General features: G+C 42.6%; 1 protein-coding gene across 4 annotated transcripts in view; it reads left to right on the top strand.

Annotated features, from left to right (window-relative positions):
- LOC118394622 (cell adhesion molecule DSCAM-like) overlaps positions 1–22,945 on the top strand; it is a 136,567-nt gene that overhangs the window by 11,961 nt on the left and 101,661 nt on the right. For 3 of the 4 annotated variants that reach the window (XM_052519552.1, XM_052519544.1, XM_052519554.1), the window contains exons 2-3: positions 8,144–8,461; positions 8,568–8,714. In XM_052519552.1, the coding sequence (XP_052375512.1) occupies positions 8,144–8,461; positions 8,568–8,714 (465 nt within the window). Of the gene's footprint in view, positions 1–8,143; positions 8,462–8,567; positions 8,715–11,365; positions 11,495–22,945 lie in introns of those variants that run through there. The other variant, XM_052519553.1, reaches the window with a different exon arrangement.

The following is a 22,945-nucleotide window of genomic DNA, read 5'->3' as shown; positions in this document are numbered from 1 at the left end:
TTTACACCAGTGCTACTCTCTGTTATTATCTATGCATGGTCACTTTAATAACTCTACCTACATGTACATATTATCTCAATTACCTTGACTAACCGGTGACTCTGTACCAGTACCCCCCTGTATATAGTCTCGCTATTGTTATTTTACTGCTGCTCTTTAATTACTTGTTACTTTTATTCATTTTTCTTATTCGTATTATTATTATTATTATTATTATTTAAACTGCATTGTTGGTTAGGGGCTTGTAAGTAAGCATTTCACTGTAACCTACACCTGTTGTATTTGGCGCATGTGACTAATAAAATGTGATTTGATTTTAAATAAACTCTTTCTCCACCCTCTAGTGTTCATATTGCGCAACGAAACAGTATTATTTTTACCCTGGTACTTTTTATTCAGCTGTAGTAGCAGCAGAGGGAGCTGCTATAGTTTGGTATATACTGTAATCCCCCATCAGATTCTCTCCCTCCTGTTAGTTCATCAGCAGCATAATTCAGACATCAACGTCTGGAGCGCTGACATTCTCCCTACTGAGATATGCTGCTGCTGCCTCCTCTATTAATGAGACATCCACTCTCACCCGTTTAACACATGAAAATAAAAGTAGATCTAGAGAGGTGCACCATGGGGCTACGCTTTACCATATCCTACTCCTCTGACATCATACAATGGATCTGTCTTTGCATATCACCCGTGAGCAGAGCAGAGCAGACAACGGCCCCTTCTGTCATGTCCTGGTTAATATTCATGAAAGCAAATTGGGAGACTGTCATTTGGCAAGTTCCTGTACAAGCCCTGTGTATAGCCTCTGGGCAGAAAGAGGAGAATGCTTACTCACATTGGATAACCCCCCTCATTGCCCCCTACCCTGTTTCCTTTCTTCCCCTGTCTCCTGTCTCTGCTCCTGGTCCCAGGCCACCCCCCAGGCATAGCACAGAGGGCCGCTTTAATTACCAAGGGTTCCTGGCTGACAGAGCCTGTCACAGTGCAGCAGCTGCCCGCCCCGCCCCACTCTGCCCCGTGTGCCTATGCCCACTGGCAGCCCTGACGACAGGCCACTGGCTCACCAGACGTGACATGGGTGCCCTATAAAATACTTGGACCCAGTTGATCCATCCACCCTCCCAGTCTCTCTGGATTTCCATATATTCTCTTTTTCTGCTCTCGATGTCTGTCTGTCAGATGAGCTCATGATAAACCGATGGTAAAATATGGAATAGCACCCATGGATGAAGCACAATTTAAACAGTAAACTTCCAAGCAAATGCACGACATAAACTGTACATGTGGCTGTATTCATTAAAGGAAGAGGCAGTAAGGGGTTAAAGCATGCATACATGTTGGTGTTTGTCCCATCAGCATCGATTACACGTTGAATTAAACGAAGCGCCTCGGTAGTCCTGAAAGCCCTCTGTGATGGCTGATTACACCTACCTGTCAGCTGATGAATTCTACTGCCTTTGATTGATCAGCTTCACTCAAAGTATGAATATTCATATTTATGTTCATTTTCATGGTAAATGTGTTATGTAAACATAGTTTTTTTTCACACTGTACCTCTATGTTAATACAAGGGGCTGTTTTGTGTGCAGATAATAATCATGCTCAGCCATCCATCCAAAAATATTCCATCTTGATGTTCGTCCAATCGCAACACAGCAGTTGCATAATGACAGCGTGATTGAGAGTTATTTTCATATTAAAATGAGAGAGGAGCCATTTGGTGCTATGGAATATTGATGCTAATTGGCATCATTTCAATATGGAAGTAAATGGATAATATAATAGATTACAAATGATTGTTGTTACTCTCAAGTGGTACACTTTCAGATTTACTGCTCAATGATGGTTTTCATTAGATGTTTTCATATTAGCAGTATTGTTTTATTGTACCAATCTAGTGCTATGATACCACTTATTGAATGGAATGATTAAGATATCATTCTCTGTACATATACATTCATTATTTCATACACTGCTCTGTTTAGTTGCTTAGGAATTAAACATGCATTCACAGTAATTGTATACCGAGAATATTCCCAGGTGCATGAAGCTACAGTACAGTAGTTGCTAGATATGTGGACTTAACACCAGGCATCATTTGCCTCTGGCATAAACATTCTCCTTGTTTGTTTTTCATGGTTGGATGCCCATCTCTGGGCTATCTAACATCTACAACATTTACAAATCTAGGAAATGTAAATCTGTTCAGGGATATGTTTGTGTGTATAAAATGTTCCTGATTTATATTCCCAACTGGAATCCTCCCCCCTTCTCACTGAAAAAGACAGTGGCAATGAAGTGGCCTTGTCTTTTTTCTTCTCCCTCCAGCTTTGCTGATAGAAACAAAGCTTGGTTAATTATAGATGGATATAATACATTATTGAACAGTGTCACTTCTTTCGACTTTATGGTTCAGCCCATGAAAAATTATGGCAATTACAAATGACCTCTGTGGTTATTTAGTAAGTGGTTAGGTTTGAGAGAAGTTGTTCGGGCATGAGAAGCATGACCCTTAGTGGGGCCTCTGAGGAGGTTGGATGAACCCTTTGTAGAGTAACTCATGTAGAGCTGCTCCGTTAGGAATGGGTGTAGCAGTGCAGTGACATGGTACTCAGTATGATTAGATCCACAAGGATCTTTGACTTCTCTGCAGTTGGTCTTATCAAAACAATCTTTGTTATGACAACACGGTGCTAAATTGAGTCGCTTTTATGAGTTTCAAGTTTAATTAGTCGTATGTTCAGGAGACACATGGTATACACCGTCCAACACAATGCTTACTTGCCCGTTCCTTCTTGACAATGCAACAACAATAAGAAGTAAGAAAATATGAAAAAATTAACATAAAGTAAATAAGGCTCAGTAGAATAGAGGAAATATGACGAATGTGAAATATGCTGAACCCACTGTCGCTATTCCCATTTCTTTTCAGTACTCAGAATACAAGCTTTTCAAAGTGTCACACTCCTTTGATGTACATTTACTATTGTGACATTTTCTGCTTTCAGTGTATAGACTGCATGTACAAAACATTATGAACACCTGCTCTTTCCATGACATAGAGTGACCAGGTGGAACCTATGATCCCTTATTGATTTCACTTGTTAAATCCACTTCTATCAGTGTAGATGAAGGGGCCAGTATCCCTGAATGGGCCACAGTATCCCTGTGGAACGCATTTGAGTCAAATTGAATAGAACGGTTTGTTGTTTGGGAATTGTATTGGACAGTGTTTTTTTCTGTATGTAATTACTATAAAGGACTTCTTGTGTTGCTAGTGTTATAAATCTAATGGGTGCTGCATCTGTTTTCGTTCTCAGCAATTGGCTCAGATTGCTCTTGATAAACCGCCAAAGATCTGTAACACTGAAATGTTTGAGACAGAGAATTTTAGAAAGCCGTCAAATATTATATTCAACATATCTTACGTTGTATCAATGCAATTGGTATTTTAATGTTTCTAAAATATGAACATCACCACCAATTATTGAATAATTATTTAAGACACCTACACATTGATGGTTTCAGAGGATTTTTCATTAAAATGACTTGGCACACCTACAGGTTGGTTTTGATCTCTCCCTCATGTCTGAGGCTGTATTATCAATATGCCACAAGGAAGGGTTCTACTTCAGCCCCAGCTGCAAAAGGGAATGAATTACAATTTGATATGACTTTGATGTATTCTTTTCAATTGAGTCTTTAAAGCAGCTACACACCCACACATAGCAATAAGAATTTCACTCCATTTTAAAAGATTTAAACAGGCACAACCTTGATAGAACTAGTCTTTTTTTTCTCTCAATCAATGTTATTTATTTGTTATTGGGCAAATCATGATGGGCTTCAATGTGTAACAGGTGGGTTTGTACTTCGTAACTCTCCTGCGTTGTGTTTTTAAAGAAAGTCCAGCCAGTGGTCCCAGGTGATTGGTGTTTATTCTGACAATAGACACAAGGATGCACATTATGTTGATGGCTGTAGATTCATGATTAATCTGTTAGCATGGAAATAACTGTGAATTAGCAGAGAGCTAATGTGACCATTACAATAAGAGCATGCTAGCTAATTCACTCTTTCAACAATAACATAGAAAAGCACATCCCAGGATGCCCCCAATATCTAACAGGTACCGTACACATATGCATGTGTGTGGGTGTGTGTATATTATATTAGGAAATGTACACATTGTAAATATGGAAATATGGAAATAGATGACAGTATTTCAGAACGTGACCTACAGCTTGCATGTCAAAATCAGACTAGCAAGAATTGACGTTTCCAATCTCCCCCTTTCTGCAAGCGTAGCCAATGACATTACCACTTATTGACATCTGACTTAAACCAACCAATTAGAATACATAAACATTAAACACACATTTCTGCAGTGGCAAGTGGAAACATAATTAACTGTGTTACAAATGGATAAGCCTAGGTCCATCATAGACAACATTCAAACCTTCCTGGAGCTATGTTGCAGATGCTAGTACCACAGAAACAAGCTAGAATCAATCAGAGATAGAGGGAGGGAGGCATAGAGAGAGAAACAAATCAGTGTCCTGGGTAGACCTCTCTGTTGGAAGTCATGGGCGTCACGCAGCTAGACTCAGGATACCCCTAAGTGTCTGTGAAAGCATGTGTGGGTGTGCGTCATGAGTCATCCCTATCGTCTGTCCTCTGTGTGTACGACTGCCATTGACAGATTGATCTATCTGAGGAGGCTAATGCTCAGCTAGCGCCTTCATCACCTACTAAGGAATGAGCGCAGTCACAGCCAGGGATTCTCTCAGGCCGACTCTCTGCCATAGAAATACAGTTATGGATGAGCCACAGGTTATACAGGATTGTGTTTTCTCCCAGTTTGTTGTTTTCGTTTTCGTTAATGCCTTCTAGAGTAAATGGGGTCAATTGAACAGACTCTCAAACCTTGGTAGATCAATATGCAAGTTTCGATACAAATGTATAAGTGCTGACAGATAATTAGTTTGTTCTACATGTTGGGATCTTTTGGTGTCTGTAAAATGTATTAAGCGAGAAATGGCGGTGGAAATACATTTGTGCACAAATGTTGATATAATAATCATGATATTAAAGTAAACTTGGCGTGTGGTCCTTCCACTACGACTCGGAAAATCATGCAGTTTCTTAGGATACAGATTAAACAAGTTGTGATAAATTTCACAGAGTGGGGCCTCAGAGTGGCGCAGTGGTTAAGGGCGCTGTATTGCAGCGCCAGCTGTGCCATCAGAGACTCTGGGTTCGCGCCCAGGCTATGTCGTAACCGGCCGCGGGGCGACGCACAATTGGCCTAGCGTCGTCCGGGTTAGGGAGGGCTTGGCCGGTAGGGATGTCCTTGTCCTTGTCTCACCAGTGACTCCTGTGGCGGGCCGGGCACTGTGCGCACTAACCAAGGTTGCCTCCGACACATTGGTGCGGCTGGCTTCCGGGTTGGATGCACGCAAGCAGTTACGCAGTGCGGCTTGGTTGGGTTGTGTATCGGAGGATGCACGACTTTCAACCTTCGTCTCTCCCAAGTTGTAGCGATGAGACAAGATAGTAGCTACTAATACCATGAAATTGGGGAGAAAAAATTGGGGAGAAAAGACTGGTGAAAGTTCATGGTGCTGAGGTTTATGCTCTTTTCATATCGAGGGTCATGGCATGATGATCAATGCTTGACTGCCGTTTGACCCCCCCCAGAAATCATCCATAATAATATCATCATGTAGACTAGCCTACCTGCACAGCCTGTCCACACTGTATCTGAGAGCTGTTGACTAGAGAGCACGTACCAAGACCAGAGTAGCCACATTTGTGACAAAACTATCGGTAGAGTTGCAAATGCGACAGAAACACATTGAACGTTTTATTTTTATTAGGGACATGAAAACTTAAGCCAAAAAGTACATTTTGTGTGCACTACTTGTCATCACATTGATTTGTATCCTTAACAAGTTTGTTTGTTGCGAACACAACACTGGTGAGAAAATGCAAATTTTCTTTATGCGGATTTTAGAATATTAACCTGAAAATCTGGCGCCAATTGGATGGAAACCAAGCTATGGACACTGGATTCCCACATAATTACTAAAATTTGAGTTGGTAGCCTACTTACACAATTTTTTGTCCATTTGGTTTTCATTTTTTATTTGTGTGTGTGTGTGCGTGCATGGTTGTGTGTTTGAGTGTATCTCTTTGCGGGTCAAAGCCCCTGGAGCAGAGAGAGGGTTGAAACCATTGCGATTTGAAACCTTGTTCGAAATTTATGAAGTTCTGAAATGTTTTATCCACAGGGAGGCCTAGATAGCTGTCACTGGTAAGCCATTTACTGCTAGGCACTGACTCTGACACCAGACAGATATCCAGAGGTAGGCAGCAGGCACAGGGCCATGCTCAGCCAGGAGAAATGATACACTGAGTGTACAAAACATTAAGAACACCTTCCTAATATTGAGTCGCACCAAAATTTGCCCTTAGAACAGCCTCAATTCGTCAGGGCATGGACTCTACAAGGTGTCGAAAGCGTTCCACAGGGATGCTGGCCCATGTTGACTCCAATGCTTTTCACAGTTCTGTCAAATTGGCTGGACATCCTTTGGGTGGTGGACCATTCTTTATACACATGGGAAACTGTTGAGCATGAAAAACCCAGCAGCCCTGGCACCTACTACCATACCCAGTTCAAAGGTAAATAAATCTTGCCATATATTATCATTTTGTCTTGCCCAGTCACCCTCTGTATGACACACATACACAATTCATGCCTCAATTGTCTCAAGGCTTAAAATACTTATTTAACATGTCTCCTCCCCTTCATCTACACTGATTGAAGTGGATTTCACAAGTGACATCAATATGTCATGAAAGAGCAGGTGTTCAGAATGTTTTGTACACTCAGTTTATACACCACTCAGAAATCAACCACCTAACGATTAGCACTGAGCCAGCCAACTGATGCTAATTGGTCCCACTTCGTGTTTCTCTCCCTTTCAAGGGAGCTACATAACGACACACACTTTTACATCATCAACACTCCTTTCCCGCTTGTTGCTCCCCTGCTCAACCAAAGCAGCATATATGTTCAATGCTGTTGATGAGCAAATGGCCTCACTTCAGGGCCTGTTAACTATAGATTTAAGAAGAAAGTTAAGCAAAGTTGCTATTCCTCAAAAAGGTTTTTGTTTCTTATGTTTCACCTGAGGCAAAAAGTTGCACAGACAGTGCTATGGATCCCAAAATGTCTGAATGGGAAGCCTTCCCCGCTCTGCTCTGTGTGCTTGGGCCACTGTTCTCTGTCTCTCTGTGACTTACCTGCTTGTGGTCTCAGTCAAAGTTTACTGGAGCTCCATGGAATCCTGTCTACCTACAGCAATAGCCAGGCTAATGTCTGTCTGTCATGTTGATCCCACCCCCCTTAGACCACTGCACCACCCGGGAGGCCTTTACTCACAAACTTTATCTGAAAGTTTCAGTATTTATTATTTTAAACCCAATAACATGTTTTACATCAGTAATCTCAGTTGGAAATTTGCTAACATGATTGCCATTGCTAGTTAGATAGCTAGGTAAATCAGTTGCCTAGCAACAAACATCTTAAGAAGACATGTAAGAAGATATTTGAGGAGTTCGTAAGAAAATCATAAAATCTTAAGATATTGTTGAGGAATTGCACTTACAAATTATTTGATCAACTTCTTATCTTTTTTCTTAAGCAGCTTCTTAAGTTTTTGCATAAGAAGTGTTTTGTGAATCTGGGCCCAGATCCATAACAAATAATTCATTTGTTTCATCATGGCCAAGTATACAACTACTGTCTTGATGTATTTAGAAGTAAACATACATATGGATCTTAATTTGACAAGTATTGTCGCAGCAAAATAATCCTGCAGCAACAGGATTTGAAAGATTAGTCACAATTGTAATACTGTTAATATAACTGTGTGCTATGAATTCCAAGGTTAGTACACATGGTTTTCAGTGAATTTATGTAAATCATGAAGCTCATCTGCATTTTCTCAGCAGGAAAATTATCAGCAACAAAAAAGTGATCAAATTAAGATCCTACTCCTGTAGTATACCCATTCAAGTCAGTTGTCTTGTCATCTAATGTTTTTGTACTCTTTGTTCTCCTCTCTTGCAGTTTTTAGTGAAGATCTACGTTCCAGCTTATATTTTGTCAATGCATCTCTGCAAGAGGTAGTGTTTGCCAGCACCACAGGGACCCTGGTGCCCTGTCCCGCTGCAGGGGTGCCACCCGCCTCGCTGCGCTGGTACCTGGCCACCGGAGAGGAGATCTACGATGTGCCCGGGATCCGCCACGTGCACCCCAATGGCACCCTCCAGATCTTTAACTTCCTCCCCTCCAGCTTTAGTAAGCTAATCCATGACAATACCTACTATTGCACAGCTGAAAATCCTTCAGGGAAAATAAGAAGCCAAGATGTCCACATTAAGGCCGGTAAGTGTTTATTTGAAATAGTAGCTGTTGTTGTTGTCATTCCTTAATTTCTTCTTATATGTATTAATTTGCCTTTGCCAAATGCCACCCCTCTTGCTATCCTCAGTATTTCGGGAACCCTACACGGTCCGGGTGGAGGACCAGAAAGCCATGAGAGGCAATGTAGCGGTCTTCAAGTGCATTATCCCTGCCTCCGTGGAGGCTTACGTCACTGTCGTATCGTGGGAGAAAGACACAGTCTCACTATCCTCAGGTAAGACAACATTCGTATATCTTGGTCAGAATTTTGTTCAATTCCTTGCTTGGACTCTTCAAATCAGCTATTGGATTACACGTTCAATGGAATGATTCGTAGGTGTAGCTAGCAAAATAAGATTTGTTTACACAGACAGTGCAATGGATCGCAAAATGTCTGAATGGGAAGCCTTCCCTGCTCTGCTCTGTGTGCTTGGGCCACTGTTCTCTGTCTCTCTGTGACTTACCTGCTTGTGGTCTCAGTCAACCTTTACTGGAGCTCCATGGAATCCTGTCTACCTACAGCAATAGCCAGGCTAATGTCTGTCTGTCATGTTGATCCCACCCCCCTCGATTGGAACCATTCATTGAACAGGTTGATATTGTATATTAAACGACAACTCTCCTGTTAGACCATTAACCAGCCTCTGGGCAATTTTGCTTTATATTGTGGGACATGTTTTCTTGACATTTTAAATGTGTTTGCTCAAGCACAAAGATCCCTTCTGTGATCCATGTCTGTGTGTACTGGTTGCTAGTCGAGGGCTTTACACTGTTTCTGCTTCTGTAAGGAGATATGATATGGTCTATAATGACTGCACATGAGTTTTGCAGATTCAGACAAGACTAAAAAAGATGCTAGCATCTGGGAAACCTAGAAGTCATCACTTTTTACTGTGTAACATGCATGGCCTTGAAAAGTAGTATGGAAAGCGGAATTTTGACTTTTCTCGTTTTAATTATGTGCTTAACTGTATAACACAGGGCAAGTTTATAATAGCTTGTGGGTTTTTAAGTGAGTTTAGGTCATGCAGTATTGTAGTCCTATGGAACCTTTATTTTTTACTTCAAAACAGCCAGGGTGTTTTAAAGGTGAATAACGTGTAGGAGCACTGATGCTTTATCATCACCCAGTTCTTAGGAGTGCTTTTACATGCATTAAAAATCACCTAGATGGGATTGTTCCCTGTTTATTCCAATAACTATCAAGCCACAGGAGGCTTGTCAGAAGCATCAGTATCATGGTCAGGATCACTGCTCTTTCCTTGCTAAATATTTGATGATGTTCTGATACATGAGCAAATGCGCACCTTACACAGTTATGGAGAGGGTATGTTTACTGCGTATGTTTACAAAGTGCATTTAAAGGTGTGTGTGTTTTATTTCTTTACCAGGAGTTTGACCCCAGGTTGTGTGTGTGTGTGTGTGTGTGTGCGTGTGCGTGTGCGTGTGCGTGTGCGTGCGTGTGTGCGTGTGCGTGTGTGTGTGTGTGTGTGTGTGTGTGTGTGTGTGTGTGTGTGTGTGTGTGTGTGTGTGTGTGTGTGTGTGAGTGTGTGTGTGTGTGTGTGTGTGTGTGTGTGCGTGCGTGCGTGCGTGCATGCGTGTGTGTGTGTGTTTGTAAATGTGTTAGCGTGAGGTTATCAACCAGGCCTGGAAACAGATAAGTTTGACCTAACCTATTCTTCTCTGAGGGTTGCCAACCCTGCACTCTAAATTTTTCATGAAAGAAGACTTTGTCTCGGTGGACACAAAATAAAGCTATCCAACCGCTGTGCTAAATTATTAATCTAAGGTTTTCGGTTGGGAACAGTTACATCAAGCACACATCCGCAGTCAGACTTTCTATTGGAATTCAAAGACTAAAACACATTCCACACACAACAGATCCACCTCAACCAGGGCCTCTGATGGCAGATATTATACATGTTGGTTTTTAATGTTTACAAACATCAGTATTAGCTTCCAAATAATAATAATTATTATAGATTTGGACATTTTATTCACTATACAATCATTTCTTTGTGGTTGTTCAGTCAAATATGTATGTATTTGATAGATTATTGTATCATATAACCCCTTTAAAGTAGACACCTTAGCATAAGATTTTACCCTATAAATCATATATTAATATGTACAAGGGACTGGTTTGCATTGCGTCTCATCTGAAACCTGTACATTTCCATTGATTCATGTCAGGGGAAAGAATATGTATAATTACAGACTAGGGCCGGTCTTAATTAATCAACTGTGATTGAAAAGTTAATTACAATATGAATGACCTCTTAAAAAAAGGACTGCTTAGTAGTCATTTGAAGTGGCCCTGTTTTCAATCTGAATGAGCACCGCAACTCACAAGCCCTAATGTTGCCACTAACTTACCATTAACCTGTCATGCATTTTAAAATGTACCTCGCCGTGCGGCTTTTCAAATTCACAGCAGCCGCCTGGCTCCTCTCTGCTTTTGATAAACAATTGACAGAGCTAATAGGGAGATGAAAGAGAACAAAGCAGAGGAGTGGAGCTTGCAGCGCGGCTGCCTTTTATATGGGACGCCTAATGCATCTCCAGCTTTTTTATGTATCAAGTGGTGGGGCTGTTGAATACGGGATGGGCTGGACATCTTTTTGTCTTCCGCATCTGCTTTGCCTTTGTCTCTCACCTTTCACATGTGATCCAATTTAATGAGGGGGCCTTGATGGAAAAAGGCTGATCAAAACCACCTCTCTAAGGGATGCATACAACATGTTGTCATACAGGTGTGTGTTCCCCTTGGATGGGGTGATTTACAATGCATTTATGAGTCCTATGGTTATACAATAACAACTTCTTCCTCTCTTCTCTCTCACACTCTTCCTCTTTGTTTTGCTGGATGAGGCAGAGGTGGGGTTTGCTGCACAGTGAACCCGTCTCATTCAGACCCCGGCCCTGCATGTCCCTGCATTGGTCCTCTGGGTTTCAGTCTCCTCCAATGATGCTACACTCTGCACCTACTGGGAAACTTGTATTCATCCATGTGAGGTGGGACTTTCTCTTGAGCAAACAGCTTACTGTGTATACAGTATCTTACACATGTTGTTTGCTGGCATTTGCAAACATTTGAAAATATTTAAATGTTAATTTAAGTGTCGGGATGTTGCGATAGTGCTGCTGCATCACATTGCCCCAGACAGACAGACAGGTACAAGGTCTGTGTATGGGCGAGACGGCCAGTGTCTGCCTACTGCTGCTGGGAGGAAAAGTAGAGACTGGTCCTCTGGTGCCTGGAGATAGTGCTTTCTCATTAGAACAAACACACGTGCCTTTCATCTTTTCAAGCTGAAGATTAAGCTGGAGATGGTGCAAGGGAAGCTTTTCTCAAGCATTAAGGCACAGGCTTATTGCAATGCTGGAGGAGAGGGATGACTGTAAGCCTCTCCCTCCTCTTCTGTATCCTCTGTTTCTCCCTCTCCTTCTCTCTCCTCTCTTTCTCTCTCTCCTCTCTCTCTCATCACCTCTTTCCCTTGCTCACTTATAAGGAATGTTGTTGAAAGATATTTGTTATTATTGGTGAATACATTGCATACTGAGCATCTTTCCTAGTTCCCAGTTTTGGTACAATACCATAATGGTATTACATGCAGTCATGTACAGTACCAGTCAAAAGTTTGGACACACCTGCTCATTCAAGGGTTTTTCTTTCTTTCTTTTTTTACTATTTTCTACATTGTAGAATAATAGTGTAGACATCAAAACTATTAAATAACACATATGGAATCATGTAGGAACCAAAAAGGTGTAATACAAGAGATTCTTCAAAGTAGCCATCATTTGCACACTCTTGGCATTGTCTCAACCAGCTTCATGAGGTAGTCACCTGGAAAGCATTTAAATTAACAGGTGTGCCTTGTTAAAAGTTAAAAAGGTGGAATTTCTTTCCTTCTTAATGCATTTGAGCCAGTAGGGGTGGTATACAGAAGACAGCCCTATTTGGTAAAAGACCAAGTCCATATTATGGCAAGAACAGCTCAAACAAGCTAAGAGAAATGACAGTCCATCATTACTTTAAGACATGAAGGTCAGTCAATCTGGAACATTTCAAGAACTTTGAATGTTTCTTCAAGTGCAGTCGCAAAAACCATCAAGCGCTATGATGAAACTGGCTCACATGAGGACCGCCACAGGAAAGGAAGACCCTGAATTACCTCTGCTGCAGAGGATAAGTTCATTCGCGTTACCATGCTCAGAAATTGCAGTCCAAATAAATGCTTCACAGAGTTCAAGTTATATACACATCTCAACATGAACTTTTCAGAGCAGACTGCGTGAATCAGGCTTGAACCTTTATTTAACTAGGCAAGTCAGTTAAGAACAAATTCTTATTTACAATGACGGCCTAGGAACAGTGGGTTAACTGCCTTGTTCAGGGACAGAACGACAGATTTTTACCTTGTCAGCTCGGGGATTTAATCTATCAACCTTTCGGTTAATGGCCAAACACTCTAACCACTAGGCTACCTGCCGCCCCAATTCATGGTCGAATTGCTGCAAAGAAACCACTACCAAAGGACACAATAAGAGGATGAGACTTGCTTGGGACAAGAAACATGAGCAAAGAACATTAGACCGGTGGAAATCTGTCCTTTGGTCTGATAGGCCGTGTCTTTGTGAGAGACAAGCATGGAAGAGGAGGTGTGATGGTGTGGGGGTGCTTTGCTGGTGACACTGACAGTGATTTATTTAGAATTCAAGGCACACTTAACCAGCATGGCTACCACAGAATTCTGCAGCGACACACCATCCCAACTGGTTTGCGCTTAGTGGGACTATCATTTGTTTTTCAACAGGACAATGACCCAACACACCTCCAGGCTGTGTAAGGGCTATTTGACCAAGAAGGAGAGTGGTGGAGTGCTGCATCAGATGACCTGACCTCAACTTTCACCTAACCTCAATCCAATTGAGATGGTTTGGGATGAGTTGGACTGCAGAGTGAAGGAAAAGCAGCCAACAAGTGCTCAACATATATGGGAACTCCTTCAAGACTGTTGAAAAAGCATTCCAGGTGAAGCTAGTTGAGAGAATTCCAAGAGTGTGCAAAGCTGTCATCAAGGAAAAGGGTGGCTATTTGAAGAATCTAAAATATATTTTGATTTGTTTAACACTTTCTTTGGTTACTACGTGATTCCATATATGTTATTTCATAGTTTTGATGTATTCACTATTATTCTACAATGTAGAAAATAGTGAAAATACTTGAATGAGTAGGTGTTTCCAAACTTTTGACTGGTACTGTATATACTGTATAATCTTCTGGATTTGACCTTCTATAACGGCTCAGGGGTCTTGGTGGTCAGAGAAAGGGACCTTACAATTCTACTGATGCAGCCTTAAAGTCTCTATCCTGGATGATCAGTGAGTCTTCTTCCTTGACTGCCAGCCTGCCTTCCTCCGTTGCATAACACTTGGCAGAAGGCCCAAGTCAATTCCTGCTGGCTGCAAAACACTGTTTTCTATTTGATTTATGCAAATTTCGTCGTCCAATGCTCGGAGCATTACCAGAGCCCCTGGATACATTTTTCCGTCACATTTATGTGGGCTGCTTCACAACTGTGTACTTTACACTAACTGTTTAAATGCCTCGGAAATCTCTCACACTGCTCTTGACGCCACTCACCCTCATTCAATGTCTTGAGCAGTGCTAATCAAAGCTTATCAAGGAGTATGCCTGCTAATAGCATCAGTGTCTTAACCAGCCAATCTCCATAATGTCTGGGATGCCCTTACATAAACTAGAGTAGGGAAGGAAGGAAGCCATCATCACAGAGCAGGGATTAATCTAGACAGCTTCATGACGCCTCCCCATTTTTCACTGGGATTGACAGAGGGCACCTACAGGCAGGCAGAGACAGGACAGTTAAATCAACTTGGATCCAACCCAAAGTCAGGCCAACCTTGAAAAGAGGGCAGAAATAAGATATCACTGGTTCGCTTGGTCTGCCGAGGGGGAAGAAGAAGATGGAGAGGAGAGTGGGCGAGGCTGAAGTTTTCCTTGGTAAACAAAGGCGTCCACACTGCACTGCATAGGCCACATTGTAATGTCTCTCTCTCTCTCTCTCTCTCTCTCTCTCTCTCTCTCTCTCTCTCTCTCTCTCTCTCTCTCTCTCTCTCTCTCTCTCTCTCTCTCTCTCGCTCTCTCTCTCGCTCTCTCTCTCGCTCTCTCTCAGGAGGAGGGAAAACATGATCTCTATCTAACCACAGAACGATCGCGAGGCAGCCCTGGGCTAGTGTGTTTGTGCGTGTATGCGTGGTGCCTGCGTGTGCTATTCCTCCCACCCTGCAGTAAAGCCTTATGAAACAACACAGCACATAATTGTACTCCTGCTCCAACCAGAGCAGCAGCAACTAAAATGCTGACCCTCATCTTTCACTAGATCCCAGTTCATAGTCTACTCATGCACAGCTGCTGGAAAGCTGGGGAGATGGGGTATTGGGAGTGTGTATGCACGTCTGTGAGTGTGTGTGTGTGTGTTGAGAACGATACAATTCAGAAATATCAATACTTGTGTGCATTAATCACATGGCTGCCAGAGAGAATTATGGGAACATGAGCTGAAGGATGCATTTGTGCATTTGCAGCATGAATGCTGTGTGAAGGGGAGTTTGGGGAATTGGGGTGAGGGGATAATGGATCCTTTTATATGTGAGTGGAGTGAGCAGAGGAGGTGGTCTGGGGTTGGTTGTTGATCTAAATGTACATCACACAGTGCTATATTTGTTATATGGACATACATGGACATGATTTGGAAAGGCACACACCTGTCTATATAAGGTTCCACAGTTGTCAGTGCATGTCAGAGCAAAAACCAAGCCATGCAGCCAAGGAAAAATCTGTAGAGCTTGATTGTGTGGAAGGGTGCCAAAAAATGTCTGCATCATTGAAGGACCCCAAGAACACAGTGGCCTACATCATTCTTAATTGAAAGAAGTTTGGAACCACCAAGACTCTTCCTAGAGTTGGCCACCCGGCCAAACGGAGCAATCGGGGGAGAAGGGCGTTGGTCATGAAGGTGACCAATAACCCGATGGTCATTTTGACTGAGCTTCAGAGTTTCTCTGTGGAGATGGGAGAACCTTCCAGAAGGACAACCATCTCTGCAGCACTCCACCAATCAGGCCTTTATGTTACAGTGGCCAGACAGGAGACACTCTTCAGTAAAAGGCACATGACAGCCCACTTGGAGTTTGCCAAAAGGCACCTAAAGGACTCTCAGATTACGAGGAACAAGATTCTCTGATCTGATGAAACCAAGATTGAACTCTTTGGCCTGAATGTCAAGCATAACGTCTGGAGGAAACCTGACACCATCCCTACGGTGAAGCATGGTGGTGGCAGCATCATACTTTGGGGATGTTTTTCAGCGGCAGGGACTGGGAGACTAGTCCGGATTGAGGGAAAGATGAACAGAACAAAGTGCAGAGAGATCCTTGATGAAGACCTGCTCTAGAGCGCTCAGGATCTCAGACTGGGGTAAAGGTTCATCTTCCAACAGGACAACGACCCTAAGCACACATCCAAGACAATGCAGGAGTGGCTTCGGGACCTGACACAGCTTGAGAGGTTCTGCAGAGAAGAATGGGAGAAACTCCCCAAATACAGTTGTGCCAAGTTTGTAGCGTCATACCCAAGAAGACTCGAGGCTGTAATTGCTGCCAAAAGTCCTTCAACAAAGTACTGAGTAATGGGTCTGAAAACTTATGTAAATGTGATATTTCCTTCTTTTTTTATATATATAAATGTGCAAACATTTCTAATAAACTGTTTTTGCTTTGTCATTCTGGGGTATTGTGTGTATGACCCCAACCATGGCGGGAGGGATATAATTGTTTGTGTATTTTCACATTGTACGATGTGAGTATTTTCTCATTGTATGAGGTGCACCGTATACAGTAAGTAGTCAGAGTATTACGGCAGAATTACTATTGTATAGCAATTTTCCATTGAGGAGCCCGAGCACCAGATTTCCTGCTGATTCATTACTGCAGTATTACTTCAGTATTATAGCAATTTTCCATTGAGGAGGCCGAGCACCAGATTTCCTGCTGATTCATTACTGCAGTATTACTTCAGTATTATAGCAATTTTCCATTGAGGAGGCCGAGCACCAGATTTCCTGCTGATTCATTACTGCAGTATTACTTCAGTATTATAGCAATTTTCCATTGAGGAGGCCGAGCACCAGATTTCCTGCTGATTCATTACTGCAGTATTACTTCAGTATTATAGCAATTTTCCATTGAGGAGGCCGAGCACCAGATTTCCTGCTGATTCATTACTGCAGTATTACTTCAGTATTATAGCAATTTTCCATTGAGGAGGCCGAGCACCAGATTTCCTGCTGATTCATTACTGCAGTATTACTTCAGTATTATAGCAATTTTCCATTGAGGAGGCCGAGCACCAGATTTCCTGCTGATTCATTACTGCAGTATTACTTCAGTATTATAGCAATTTTTCCATTGAGGAGGCCGAGCACCAGATTTCCTGCTGATACAGTGCCTGCCTGCCACCCAGCCTATCAGAGCTATAGAAAACAACAACTGTTGATCACCGTTATAGCTCTGAGCAGGCATTCTTAATCACAGTTTACTGTTAAGTAAAAGCAATATGGCAGCCATTAGGCCGCTTAGGATGAAAATAATTAGGTGGCGATCTGTGGAGCGATGGGTACTAAGCATGGTTTAATCTTTAATAAGCAGTGATGGGTTTATGATGGTATGTTGCAGTTTGGCATCAGTCGTCGGAACAGGAACGGGCCTTTCTAGTGCATTACACTGATGTACAGGTGGACTGGACCTGGGCCAGCCTACACCATGGCAGCAGGCCAAGAAACAGATTAGTAATAAGCGCGGCGTGAAATAATTAAGGGCGGAACAACCAATTCATTTCTGTTTATAAACCACTCCTAGATTTGGGGTTGTGTTTACCCATAGTGCAGTGAGGCAGGCGTCCCCTGGTCGGGGTGTGTTGGTGGCGAGTTTTGTGGCGGGCACTTCCTATATGGTCTGGAGAACACTGGATAAACACAAAGAAGAGAGGCCAATTGATTTTCAATCAATCTCCTAGAATGCAACAGTCTCTGATCACACCTTAAAAGCCTTGAAAAAAAGCACTTAAAGACAAAGCACCCACTGACTGACCAAAAATATTTTATTCTCTCTCCTTCATCCTTCCAATCTGAGATGAATGCATCTTCCTCTCAGGGTGGTCAATCTAGTAAATACAGTATATAGCATTTAGTCCTTTTAAACTTTCACACTAAATCTGTGAGACATTCTGCCCATACTGGGGACCTTAGCGCTGATTGGAAACGCTCAAGACATTAAAGACACTGAAGTAAACTAATCAAGTGGAGTGTCAATGCATCTTGTGCAACAAAGACCTAATCTCAGACAACAAATGGCATTGCAGTTTGGGTGTTGTTGGTGGATATCTAGATCTAGATCTTTTACAATTGCGTTCACTCAAAGCTGAGCTTGAATCATGCATTTTTAGAATATTAGATACAAATCGGTTATTAGTGTTACTATACAGTGTGTCTACAGTGTAGCAGTACTCCTCGTCCACTGCTGCCTGCCAGTATTATTATTTTAAGGTGAATCTCTGTCTTGATGGATGAAACATCAGCCTTCATTTTCCCCTTTTCTACTGCCCAATATGGCAAACTCCTTCTTGTCCTTTCCCCCTCTCCCTTCCTCCGTAACACTAACCATAGGAACATGGACAAAGTGCCCCAGTGGCATGTCTTTGACCTCTCCTTCCCCCTTCAGCCTACACCACAGTATGTCTCCCCTGAGTGTGAGTATCTATCTATCTATCTATCTATCTATCTATCTATCTATCTATCTATCTATCTATCTATCTATCTATCTATCTATCTATCTATCTATCTATCTATCTATCTATCTATCTATCTATCTATCTATCTATCTATCTATCTATCTATCTATCTATCTATCTATCTATCTATCTATCAATTTATCCACCCACCCACCCACCCACCCACCCACTCATCCATCCATCCATCCATCCACCCATTCATCCATTCATCCAGCCATTCATCTAGCCATCTATCCAGGACGGACAGACGGTTCCTCATCAGGAGGAATGGTGATAGCATGGTGATATGGTTTAGGGATTGGGCATTTTGAGTGCTTCTGGTGGCAGCAGGGTGGAGGTGTGGCTCTCTCCTGGCTGTCACAAAGATGCTTATGGTCTAGAAAAGGGGTGGCCAACTCTCCTGTATAGCTAACTGGATGTGCAGGCTTTTGTTCCAGCCCTGCACTAATGTAACAAACCTGATTCAGCTTACCTGAAAAAACAAAAGTGAGGCTGGTAAAGTAGGGATGCGATTGATTTTGTGATGCACAGACGTCTGCCTTGGGGTTGGTAGGTGCACCCTTGACATTTTCCATTTTGTGCAAACCGTAGTGAAAGGGGAAGCAATTATCTGTCCCTGTCTTCCTTTGGTATTATGGAGCCTTTCATAGTGTTGTTGACTGTGACGTCACAAGGTGGCGGCCGTGGAGACTGACCTTTTGACAGACGCAGCCTGCAATCTTCACATCCGCGTAGGTGTTCAGCCAGCCAATCAGAGCAGCTCCTGCTGCTGCACAGTCTTATCACCTGCCTACAGCTGCTGCTGCCCCTCTGATGGAGCAAGAAGGAGGAGGGGGGGAGCAAGGGAGAGAAGGAGAGATGTTACTGCGGTTGAGAATGAGGATGATTTCCTCTGCCTGTACCAGCACATATCCATGTATTTTAAAGCACTGCATTCAAATTGAATTTTCATGGTACATTGCTTGTGTTATATAACTTGTGTGCTTAAACATATTTGAGGCGCTGTTTTTTTTAATACTGTTTGAGAAATGTTCAGTGCCTCAATCATTGTAGTTAAGTATGTCGGTAGAAAAATAGTTAAATTGGGTTTTAGAGCAAAAGCATGCTTTGTAGCCTTAGTAGAAATAATATATAGAAAAAAAGCTCAATCTGAATTGATTTTCCTGGTACTTTCTGCTGTACTTGAGTTACCATGGAAACCTGGTCATGTTCCCCTGGCCTCCTAGGGCAAGTATAATTGTTGTCTGTTTCTCAAAGCCAAATTCTCCAGCTCTCTCAAATGGTTCATCTACCGATGAAATAAAAAACATTCTCAAGGATATATATTTATATTCCTCCTGCTACAGTTGTAGCTTTATGAACCTGCCTATTTAGCATCTAGCAGTCTCTAACCACAAGCGTACAAAGATTGTGTACTATGTGTACCATTGCTAGCAATAAAGTAATGCCTTCGCTTCTCCCGTTTTCTATTTGAATATACATTTTTGCCTACTGCAAAGGACTGTTGCATTTATAATGGAAGTAGCTGCTTGTAGGGATGTACGGAAACTTCCATTACCAAGCCTCTCCCATACTGTCTTTACCTCACGCAGGCTTTATATTTCCTACCCAAATGAGAGGGGAGAGAGAGCTCTCGTTTTCCTACAGGAATCATTTGCTGAAATTGGGGCTGCGTCGCTGGGCTGTGAGTATGCTCCCTCAGCAAAAAGGCCTGGGAGGCTTCTAAACTTTTCGACTGTATCAAAGGGGACTCTGGGGTCACCTGTTTCCTCAATATTTCAAGTCAGATATTGTCCTGTCACTGTGTTGGACATATCCCAACTTTCTCTTACAGATCATTACTAATTAATAGTCCTAACTATAGGGATATTGACTGACGTATCCATGTACGTTATGGTACAGTGATCATATGTTACTCCCCTAGCCCTTTGCTGTTTTGATAAAGACATTGTGTACTGTAGAAAAGCATGGGTCTAGTCTTAGCTGGACACCTGGTGTTTACCTGTAGAAAAGCATGGGTCTAGTCTTAGCTGGACACCTGGTGTTTACCTGTAGAAAAGCATGGGTCTTGTCTTAACTGGACACCTGGTGTTTACCTGTAGAAAAGCATGGGTCTAGTCTTAGCTGGACACCTGGTGTTTACCTGTAGAAAAGCATGGGTCTAGTCTTAGCTGGACACCTGGTGTGTACCTGTAGAAAAGCACGGGTCTAGTCTTAGCTGGACACCTGGTGTTTAGCTGTAGAAAAGCATGGGTCTAGTCTTAGCTGGACACCTGGTGTTTACCTGTAGAAAAGCATGGGTCTAGTCTTAGCTGGACACCTGGTGTTTACCTGTAGAAAAGCATGGGTCTAGTCTTAGCTGGACACCTGGTGTTTACCTGTAAAAAAGCATGGGTCTAGTCTTAGCTGGACACCTGGTGTTTACCTGTAGAAAAGCATGGGTCTAGTCTTAGCTGGACACCTGGTGTTTACCTGTAAAAAAGCATGGGTCTAGTCTTAGCTGGACACCTGGTGTTTACCTGTAGAAAAGCATGGGTCTAGTCTTAGCTGGACACCTGGTGTTTACCTGTAGAAAAGCATGGGTCTAGTCTTAGCTGGACACCTGGTGTTTACCTGTAGAAAAGCATGGGTCTTGTCTTAACTGGACACCTGGTGTTTACCTGTAGAAAAGCATGGGTCTAGTCTTAGCTGGACACCTGGTGTTTACCTGTAGAAAAGCATGGGTCTAGTCTTAGCTGGACACCTGGTGTTTCCCTGCACACCATCAATCAAAGTCCCCATGGCCAAAATCATATTTTGACAAATGCACCTTTAAAGATTGAGAGAAAGACTTGCCTAATATTCTTTGATTACTCATGTTTTTTTTTTATTGTTGGGGGCAGGCCTTTTGATTATTTGTAAAAAAAAATAAAAAAATAAAAATGATATAAAAAGCCTGTTATTATTCTTAAATGTATTTAATTTGTCAATAAGAAATTCAGCACATTTTATGTAAAAAATATATATTTTTTAGTGTACAAATATAAACTCAGCAAAAAAATAAATGTCCTCTCACTGTCAACTGCGTTTATTTTCAGCAAACTTAACAAGTTGAAATATTTGTATGAAAACAAGATTCAACAACTGAGACATAAACTGAACATGTTCCACAGACATGTGACTAAAATAAATGGAATACTTTATCCCTGAACAAAGTGGGGGTCACTATCAAAAATAACAGTCAGTATCTGGTGTAGCCACCAGCTGCATTAAGTACTGCAGTGCATCTTCTCCTCATGGACTGCACCAGATTTGCCGGTTCTTGCTGTGAGATGTTACCCCACTCTTCCACCAAGGCACCTGCAAGTTCCCGGACATTTCTGCGCGGAATGTCCCGAGCCCTCACCCTCCGATCCAACAGGCAAAGACCTGCTCATTGGGATTGAGATCTGGGCTCTTCACTGGCCATGGTAGAATACTGACATTCTTGTCTTGCAGGAAATCACGCACAGAACAAGAAGTATGGCTGGTGGCATTGTCATGCTGGAGGGTCATATCAGGATGAGCCTGCAGGAAGGGTACCACATGAGGGAGGAGGATGTCTTCCCTGTAATGCGCAGCATTGAGATTGCCTGCAATGACAACAAGCTCAGTCCGATGATGCTGTGACACACCGCCCCAGACCATGACGGACTCTCCACCTCCAAATCGATCCCGCTCCAGAGTACAGGCCTCAGTGTAATGCTCATTCCTTCGGCGATAAACGCGAATCCGACCATCACCCCCGGTGAGACAAAAGTGCGACTCGTCAGTGGAGAGCACTTTTTGCCAGTCCTGTCTGGTCCAGCGACGGTGGGTTTGTGCCCATAGGCAACATTGTTGCCGGCGATGTCTGGTGTGGACCTGCTTTTCAACAGTCCTACAAGCCCTCATTCCAGCCTCTCTCAGCCTTTCCCGGACAGTCTGAGCACTGATGGAGAGATTGTGCGTTCCTGGTGTAACTCGGGCAGTTGTTGTTGCCATCCTGTACCTGTCCCGCAGGTGTGATGTTCGGATGTACCGATCCTGTGCAGCTGTTGTTACACGTGGTCTGCCACTGCGAGGACGATCAGCTGCCCGTAATGTCTCAATGTAGCGCTGTATTAGGCGTCTCACTGCACGGACATTGAAATGTATTGCCCTGGCCACATCTGCAGTCCTCATGCCTCCTTACAGCATGCCTAAGGCATGTTCACGCAGATGAACAGGGACCCTGGGCATCTTTCTTTTGGTGTTTTTCAGAGTCAGTAGAAAGGCATCTTTTGTGTCCTAAGTTTTCATAACTGTGACCTTAATTGCCTACCGTCTGTAAGCTGTTAGTGTCTTAACAACCGTTCCACAGGTTCATGTTCATTAATTGTTTATGGTTCATTGAACAAGCATGGGAAACAGTGTTTAAACCCTTCACAATGAAGATTTGTGGAGTTACTTGGATTATTACTAATTATCTTTGAAAGATAGGGTCAGAGTTTATATACACTGAGTGTAGGAACACCTTCCTGATATTGAGCTGCACCCCCTTTTGCCCCCAGAACAGCCTCAATTATTTGAGAAATGGACTCTACAAGGTGTTG

The sequence above is a fragment of the Oncorhynchus keta genome, chromosome 1, assembly GCF_023373465.1.
Source record: "Oncorhynchus keta strain PuntledgeMale-10-30-2019 chromosome 1, Oket_V2, whole genome shotgun sequence".
Taxonomy (NCBI): domain Eukaryota; kingdom Metazoa; phylum Chordata; class Actinopteri; order Salmoniformes; family Salmonidae; genus Oncorhynchus; species Oncorhynchus keta.
This window is presented reverse-complemented; position numbering and strand designations above follow the sequence as displayed.